This window comes from Macrobrachium rosenbergii, chromosome 13 (assembly GCF_040412425.1).
Source record: "Macrobrachium rosenbergii isolate ZJJX-2024 chromosome 13, ASM4041242v1, whole genome shotgun sequence".
Lineage (NCBI taxonomy): Eukaryota > Metazoa > Arthropoda > Malacostraca > Decapoda > Palaemonidae > Macrobrachium > Macrobrachium rosenbergii.
The window spans coordinates 55,616,612-55,626,018 of record NC_089753.1 but is presented as its reverse complement, the minus strand read 5'-3'; the positions used below and the strand labels follow the sequence as shown (position 1 = coordinate 55,626,018).

The window sequence follows — 9,407 nt, the reverse complement described above, 5'->3', positions numbered from 1 at the left end:
AGTTCGAATGAGCTGTATTTCATATTTTAATTATCTCACTTTTTTTATTTTGCTTGTAGTTTCTACTTCGTTTTCGTAATTCTTTTTTTCGTATTGCTTTCCTTTCCTATTGAAGCATGCATATATATATATATATATATATATATATATATATATATATATATATATATATATATATATATATATATATATATATGTGTGTGTGTGTGTGTGTGTGTGTGTGTGTGTGTGTGTGTGTGTGTGTGTGTGTTTGGAGAGAGAGAGAGAGAGAGAGAGAGAGAGAGAGAGATGACAAGTGTTTTGACAGCTCGGCAACAAAACAGGAAAAGATTTCGCCAATATTAAAATAGAAAGAACCTTAAACCTATGTCATATGCCACTGACATGACATTTTCCTCGCAATGATAAGGCAGATATGCACAAAAGAAAACGCAATAGAATTTGCGAAAGTATAATTGCTATAACACTCAAACGGGGCGGCTGTGTTGACACTCGGCCAACAGATGGCAGCAGAGTTACGAATGTTTACACGACAGCAGAAGGCAAAAGACTGAAAAATACGACATCAAGGCAAGAATGGCAGAAGGGTAAAAATCCAGGTCGTTTTTGTATAATTGTAGGAGACTGGCGTTACTGAGGTTTACGTAACGAATTTCGTGGTTATATCTAAATCTGCCTGAGTGTTTGTAATACGTTGCTGTTGTAGGTAATGGCTACGTAGCCTAAAAAAAGACTAGTGGAAGCTGGTACTTGCCTTTGTTTAGCCTATGTTGACCTCCAGACCAGTTGAAACCATGTTACGTTGACCTTATAGAGCAGAACCCTATTATTGTGAGGATTTGTACTGACATATTAGGTTGACCTCATTATTTTAGTCATGGCTAAGTAAGTCATTCTTGGCCCACTTTTGGTAAAACTGGTCTAGGCTTAATCTTGTCATAATAAGAGCGACGTAGTTTGGTCTGGTGTGGAACTGGTGGCCAGTAGGCAGCTGGCCACTCTTGTGATAGTCCATAGGCTACTATAATGAAAATGACGTTGTGAAAGGCCAATTCTTTTGTTAAACATTCCATTTAAACAGATAGGCTACGAATGTAAAATGTTTTTTTTGGTAGCAACAAATGGAATTGAGGAATTTCTTATTTTTGCATTGGAAGTGTTCTGTTAACCTATTGTTCCCTCCTCCTTTGTCTAAAAGTAATTGGGGGCCAAAGTGGGAAAGTCATGTTTGATGTGTGGGGAAATGAAAACAACTGAAATGCTGAAGTGCATCGTAACCTGATGTATCTGGCATAGGCTATGGCATCGCTTAGGCTATGCCCATCCCCAGTCTAATCTGACTTATGGTACAGTAAAACATCCTGAGAAACAGACTTAGGAGTAGAATCTTATATCCTACGTTATTGAGGGAATGAAGGAAACCGCCCCCCCCACCACTTATCCTCAGTCAGTGCTTAGGCCTCTACATGTAGGTGGTTAAAAGCCAAAAACACTAATTGATTACATAACTAACTTGTTGCTGCCCCCAGACGAAATGAAGAATGCTGGCATCCCCCGACCCAACCTATGCTAGGGGATATTACATTGGTGATCTGGTTCCCATTGTAGTCCAATAGGATTGTTAGGCTAGATAAAGTGGGATGTGTAGTGAATTAACCAAACATTTCTAGCAGAAAATATAGCTAAATTTGCCAAAATCTGACGAGAATGTCAGGAAAACTGCATTTTGAATTTTAAATCACCAACTTGCCCCAAGTGGTCTACTTTCGTTTGCACATTACTAAACCCTTATTAGGCTTGATTTGTAAACAGTTTTAAAAGAAAAAACACTATTATTCCATATAAAAATGCCTAAAATATTACACTGATGCACAGTTGAAAAGATGTCAAACATTCTGGTCCTCTATAGATGAAGATCATTCCTTACAAAACTAACACCATACTACTGAAAAAGCACAAAAGAATCGTCATTGACTGAGTCACAAAATTGTAAAAATTATTTCTTTTTGGTTAATAATAACTGTAATAAATACAAAAAAGTTAGGCAGGGGACAACACATTTTACTGAATACCACCTGAAGAGGATATTATGGGTACTGTATCATGTTGTAGGTTAAATAATTTGTACCCCATTCTCTGCTTCAAAAACATGAAAGGTTTAAAACAAATCTTCGAAAATTTTATATCAAGTTACACACATTAGATAATGTTATATCAAGCTACACACTCATCTTAAAGATGTTTCAGTCACAGGAAAAGAGGCACCAAAATTCAAAACATGAATTGAAGCAATACCTTATGAAGTTTTTAAACTGCTACTAACACCAGCAAAAAGTTTTGTGATTGTTATTTGTCAGAATATTGCCTTGGGAATATTGTCTTGTTATCGTCACTAACAAAGGTGGCTGACCAATTGATATAATAAGATTTGTCACTCTGGCCTGTAATACACATTTTTAAACATCTGACTTACAGGTAGTTATATATATAGCTTAAGTCCCTGTATGACGATTTCAAAACTTCGCGGCAATCGCGATGGGTAGTCAGGTGTACCACTAGTGCGCCCTCTACCCAGGTACACCTTGAACCATTCCAAGCTGTTCCTCAGATCTTCCTGCCGCCCATACCGGTTGCATCGTTAAGAATTTTGCTTTCGTTTGGCGTGATTTTCACAGAGTTTTGGTGAAGTACACTTTGGCTTTGGCTTTATTTCGTTTTTGGATTTGATTTGGATTTTCTGGATTTGTTGGAATATTGTTGATTTTGACCTTTGCTCGCTTTGGATTTTTCTTACGATTTTCACTTTCAAGATATCTAATCTGTAGATGAAATGTGTGTGTGAGGGTGTAAAACCCGGCTTGCTAAAGCAGTTGGATCCTCTGTTGTGTAAAATGCAGAGAGGGGAAAGAGTGCGGATTAAAGGATAGATGTGATGAATGTTTTGGTTTATCAGAAAGAAGTGGATGGTTACTACCGATATGTTTCTAAGCTTGAAAGGATAGGATCAGAGAAGAGCAGAATTAATCAAATCTCGCTCTTTAGAGATAGTCAGGGAGTGAAAGATTCTCCTCATATCAATCCTATTATTCATTCCCCAATAATTGGCTGGTCCCAGAACCCCCACTGATACTGATGAGAACCAGCCCTCAAAAAGGACATGATGGCGGCCATTCAAACCCTTGGACAAAATTAGAATCCTACGCAAAGAGACAGAGAGGATTGTAATTCGAATGTCAGAGATCTGAAACATTCAAGTGCTAATGAGAAAAATAAGAGTGCAGAAGTGTTGTGGAGGTCGCGGTTGCTCGATCTGTCGTGCTCCTAGTCTGTAGACCTCCTTTAGCTCACCAGCCTGTGAGAAGGAATGTCGACAGGCGAAGGGAGCGAGGCTTTAGCTGCAGAGCAGTAAACCCCTCAGCGTGCCTGTTGGCGCTTCCAGGGCCTCACCCTACGCCATAGGAAAGCGAAGAGTTAAGTATTTTCATCCTCGTCGGAGGGGCGTATTTGTTACTAGAAGGGACTGGCGTCCTTCACGACTTTATCGAACCCCCCTCAAAACTTCCTTCGGTGGAGGCGTGTCGGGATTTGACACTTCTACTCGGGATGTAGTCACTGGAGCAGCCAGGCGTTCCCTCTTAGTTGGACAATTGCTCTCCAGTGAAAGCAGGCGTATGTTGTAGCCATGCAGGCGTCGTCTGCTTCGCTGATGAAATAAGACCGGGCGTCGCGAGAAACTTCATTTCCAACGTCGCATTGATGAAAATGAATTAGTAGTTGATATTCGTATCCATGTCGATCCCAGCAACAGGTAGCTCCGCCAGATCGGTCTAATTCAGGACATGCAACGGAAACTCTCTTCCTGATGCAAGTCTTTCCCGGCCTGCAGATAAGGCGGATGCAGGCGTTTGTCCACGATGGCTGTGCGTCGCCCTGAGAAGCTTTTGACGATATGCTGAAGGCCAGCTCAAGTGACTTCAAGTGCGTGGGACAGCGAACGTGAAAATGTCTTCGCCTATTCAAAAAGAAACCTCAATCATTTCGTCAACCTGAGGAAGCTTTGACAGATATCGCACGAAGAAGCCAGTTCTCAACGACGCGCCAAAGTTGGGCGGAACAATGATTATCAAATCTGGGCCTTGGGACGCCCTTGAGTAGCTCAGAAGGATGGGCGCCAGGGCGCCAGGCGTCAAAGATCTTGGTAGCCAGGGCGTGACGTCAAAGTCTGGGCCGCCAGGGCGCCGGGCGTGCGAAACACCCGACTGCGAGACTGGACACCCAGGGCGCCCGGCGTCAGGTGATACTGAAAGAAGTCGCTTCTTTGGTTTTTGGCCAATCAGAAGAAAGAGATTGATGATATCTCCAGTCTCTGTGGATCTGATCGAACAAGTTTAGGAAGAAGAAGATAGTAAAGGCCTTCAACTTTCATCAGACTTCCAAAAAACTTATGAAACTTTTGCGGTTTCCCTGAAAACTTTTATTCGGCAATCTCGTTCCCCACCTTCGGAATTATCTTAGGAAGAGCGCCTAGAGTCAGCTTTTATGAAAGATAGTTTTTGTCCCTTCGTCCAAGAGCTCTCAAAATATTGAACGAATGGATGCTTTCAAAGACAAGGAAAGACAGCCTTTGCTTTTCCTCCAGCCAAACTAGCTTCAAGATCAGCGTTTGGTATCAAGCGGGAGAATCGTTAAACCTTAAGATCTCTGCCTCTTCCCGAGAGACTTCTCGAATCTTGTTGATTCATCTGCGCCGAGTGGCCATGGGGAGAAGCAGTTTTGTTGGTCAACATCAGAGTTGGACCACCTCCTCAAAGGAATTTTTAGGGCCTTGAGGTCACTAACTTTTCTGGATTGGACCTGGGAGGCGTTAGGAAGAAAGGATGGGATTATTCAGCGCGACCGACCAAGAAGAATTTGTATCTTATATATCGATATGGATAAAGAGATCAGAGGCGAATTGCCAGCGAATTAGCGGCGCTTTTCTCAACAGAATCTGAAAGGACCCATCTTTGCTCTTTTTCCTAGCTAATGGTCACATCCAGTCAAAGCGGAATTAATTCACGCCTTTCCTCACCTCTTCCTCAAGAAATGGTTCAGAGATTTCTACCTCCTTAGCTCAGAAAACCACAAGATCTTATATCAGAAGACAGCAAAGAAAAGTCTTACCAACGACTTTCATGACTAAGAGTAAGGCTGAGGCTTCTGTGCTTCAGGATCTCCGGCCCCCTTTAGTGAGTGGCCCTCAGGTAGAGGTTCCTCGAGGGCGGGTAGAAGATATGCAACAAGGAGTGCCTCTAGACGGGAAGAAACGCATTGCGATCTTTCCCTTCAGGCAGCGGTAGGTGCCAGACTGTTAAACTTCTGGCAGTATGGGAGAAGAGGCGGATCCTTGGTCCATTCAGCGCTACTCGAGATGGATACAAATCCACTTTCTAAAGCCCCGTTATCAGACAAACCAATAGATCTGTCTCCCCAGATACAGAGGCGAGTCAGGCACAGAGCAGTCGACAGCAAGTTTCGTTATTATTGCAGAAAAAGCGCCAATAGAGAAAATACAAAATCTAGATTAAGCCAGGATTCTACAGCCGCCTTTCCTGGTTCCCAGAGCTCGGGGTTGGAGACCAGTACTGAATGTGAGTGCCCTCAACGCCTTTGTACAAAAGGCGAAGTTTTCCATGGCGGCAAATCAGTGTTAGCGGCAGTCAGACAACACGACTGGATGGTTTCCTTGGACCTTCAGGACGCATATCTCCACATTCCTATCCACCCGGGCTTCAAGAAATACCTGAGATTCGTCTTCAGGGAACAGGTATTCCAGTTTCGAGCTCTTTTAGCCCGGCCTAAACAAAGCGCCCAAATATTCACCAGACTGATGTCGAGATGGGAATGCTGCACCTGAGAGGCATCAGGCCTCTGTATCTGGGCGACTGGCTTCTTAGAGCTCCTTCCTTGGCCAGCTGTCTGGAGGATCTTCAAGCGACAGTCTGTTTATCAGAGAACTAGGACTTCTGGTAAGCAGGCAGAAATCACATCTGACCCCATCTCAGAATCCTGTATCTAGGGATGAGGATTCAGTCTCGGGATTTTCGGGTTTTTCCGTCACCATCAAGGATGGAACAGACCTTAGTAAAATTAAAGGACTTTCTGAGAAGCGGATGTGCTCGGCGAGAATGGATGAGCCTGCTAGGGACCCTTTCGCTAGAACAGTTACGTTTCCTTAGAACAAACCGCCACTCAATTCCACCTCAATCGGTATTGGAGCAGAAAGCGAGGCTAGAGAAAGAGTGTATCCATTTCAGAAGCGATGAAACAGTGCCTTCAGTGGTGGAGCATTGATCAAGCTTCAGGAGGCACTCATTAAAACAGAAAGAACCAGACCCTAGTGTTGTTCTCCGGCCAGCGTCGGGACTCGGGAGTGGGGAGCAACATTGGGAGAAAGTTGGAAATATCAGGATTCTGGACCAGAGAGCAGAGAAGCTCCACATAAATCAAGGAGCTGACTGCAATATTTAGCCCTCAAGGTTACAACACTCAGTCAGGAACAAGATTCGTACAGGTCAACTCCGACAACACGTGGCGTTGGCCTACATCAACAAACAGGAAGGAACCCACTCCCGAGGTCACTGTATGCAAACGTCAGAGGCAACTCCTTATCTGGGCCAAGGAGAAAAAATGTGACATTGACGTTTCATTCAGGGAGAGGAAAAAATGTGAGGGCAGACGGTCTGAGCAGAGGAAAGGTCAAGTCCTGGCAACAGAATGGACTCTTCACCAGACCTGAAATTGTGGCGGTTGGGAGTCGATCATGCATAGACCTCTTCGCCTGAAGCTCAAGCGAGAGAGGATGGAGGCGTACTGCTCTCCTGTGCCAGACGGGCAATGCACATAGATGCGTTCCTTTTAAATTGGTCCAACCTGGACGTTTACGCCTTTCCCCCCTTCAAGATCATAAACAGAGTCATTCAGAAGTTCGTGTCCCACGAGAGCGCCAGGATGACTCTAGTGGTCCCCTTTTGGCCAACAAGAGAATGGTTCACAGAGGTGCGGGAATGGATGGTGGACACGCCGAGAAGTCTGCCCCTAAGGCCAGATCTACTCAAACAACCCCACTTGGAAAGGTATCACCAAAACCTCCAAGGTCTACAGCTAACTGCCAGCTGAACTATCGAAAAACTTCGCCCAGAAACTAGAGGATTTTCGAAGGAGGCAGCTAGAGCGTCGCAAACTGGAGGTCATCTACCATCCCAGGGTATACCAATCCGTGGGATATTTTTAGAAAGGTTGGTGTAAAAAGAAACAACTCCGTGTCGTCCAATACCTCTGTGACCCAGATAGCGGATTTTTCTTCTTTGCAGAGGCGTAACTTTTCAGTCTCTACTATTAAAGGGATACAGGGCATGTTGGCAGCGGTCTTCAGACACAGAAACTTGGACTTGTCTGCCAATAAGGATCTCCAAGACATAATAGATCATCGAGACTACCAAAGAGAAAAGTCAGATCTCCACCAGCGTGGAACCTAGGCATTAGTCCTAAAGTTCCTCATGTCCGATAGAGTTCGAACCTTTGCAAGAGATTTCATTGAAAGATCACAATGAAGACTCTATTTTTGGTTTGCTTGGCGACAGCTAAAGGAGTCAGTGAAGTACATGCCTTCAATAAAACCGTCCCGGTTTAGGAGCAGCAAAGCTATCTGCTCTCTACAATTGGGGTTTTAGCTAAGAATGAGCGGCCTTCACAACCATGGCCCCGTCATGGATTATGAATCTGGCAGAATCGCGGGTGAGGGTAGAAGGTCCTCTTAATCGAAGAGCTCTGAGGCGTACCTGCAAAGAGACGAAGGAATTCTGAAGACAGGTCAGAGGCGCTTTGGTGTTCAGTTAAGCCCTCTCTGCAATGTCAAAGAATCGTTATCCTTTTTTCTAGTAGACAGTTGATAGGGCGCATTCAGAATGTAATGAAGCGGACCTTAAGCTTCACAAGGTTAAAACACATGAGGTCAGAAGCGGTTTGCAACCTCTGAGCCTTTAGACAGGGCGGTCCCTACAAGTATCATGGACTCTACCTTCTGGAAAGCAAGTCAGTGTTTGCCTCACACTGTGGCTCAGTACAAGCGCTTTATGACGGCGCTGCTATACACTGGGACCGTTATAGCAGCTAACAAAGTAGTGGGAGGGGACTACCCCTGCAATCCCATAATTCGGTACCCTTGATTCTTGCCTTGGAGATAGATTTAATCTTATGGTTGTTTGTGGAGATTGGGCCTTGGTAATCTTCCGCAATCATTGATTTAGTCAGGTAATCAGTTTGTTCCTTGGCAGCGCCGGAACAAGAGGTATTATAGGTTGTCTGTGCATAGAGGTTGGTATACCGGTTGGCAGCTCCTAGAGTCTTCAGCCCCTGAATGGATCAGCTGAACCTCTTAAGGAAAGCAGACATAATGAGGGGAGATTCGTGAAGTCAACTTCACTTTAAACCAGGTAAGAACCTTAAGTTGGTTTAATAACCCTTAAGCAAAATTCCAAAGATGTTGGCTGTCTCTGACCCTCCACCAAAGGTGTCAATCAATATATATATAACTACCAGGTAAATTCAGATGTTTAAAAATGATATTTTCATAATAAAATAAATTTTGAACATACTTACCTGGTAGTTATATATGTTAGTCCCACCTCCTCCTCTAGAGACTAGGGAGCATGGAAGATCTGAGGAACAGTTGGAATGGTTCAAGGTACCTGGTAGGCGCACTAGTAGTACACCTGACTACCCATCGACGATTGCGCGAGTTTTGAAATTCTGCGCGTCAGGGACTTAAGCTATATATATAACTACCAGGTAAGTATGTTCAAAAATTTATTTTATTATGAAAATATCATATTTAAACTATATAAAGTGTATTTTTGACTTGTACTCTTATATTTATTTTTTACGTGACGAGTAAATGGTAATTCGAAGTTATGATTATCAGATAAACTAATGATTCTGTTGTAAAAGAAGAAATATTTACCTATATAGTATATTCATTAGATAAATACTCCTCTTCAAGCTGACATAGTCAACACTGAAAGGCCTTTGATTTTCCCAATTTTATTGGAAACCAGACAACAAGAAAATGACCATTTGAGAGGTTTTTATTACTTAGGTATGAAAGCTCCAGTCATATGCATCTGTTTTAATATCTCTTTCTAATTAAATGGAAGGGGTAATAGCATACAATTAGGAGGATAAAGTATATAGTTACTCCTGAAGTACTGCTAACTGCTGATTTTGCCGTAATCATATTTGTTCCAGCGGGAACATGAACTGTCACCTTTTATGCAGTAGTATTACTCAGCATGAGCTGGAATCACCGAAACTTAGTAATAAGATAGTTGACTGGTTGTAGTTGGGTGACTTGGGGGAAACCCCCACTC

The 9,407-nt window shown here is 43.3% G+C and overlaps 1 protein-coding gene across 3 annotated transcripts in view; it reads left to right on the top strand.

Moving 5' to 3' along the window:
* Positions 1-411: 411 nt before the first annotated feature.
* LOC136845339 (BSD domain-containing protein 1-like) overlaps positions 412-9,407 on the top strand; it is a 122,153-nt gene continuing 113,157 nt past the window's right edge. Inside the window, exon 1 of one of the 3 annotated variants that reach the window (XM_067115566.1) lies at positions 412-587. In XM_067115566.1, coding sequence (XP_066971667.1) covers positions 577-587 — 11 coding nt within the window. In that variant the 5' untranslated portion in view covers positions 412-576. The remainder of the gene's footprint in view (positions 588-9,407) is intronic. The other 2 variants (XM_067115565.1, XM_067115567.1) reach the window with 2 other exon arrangements.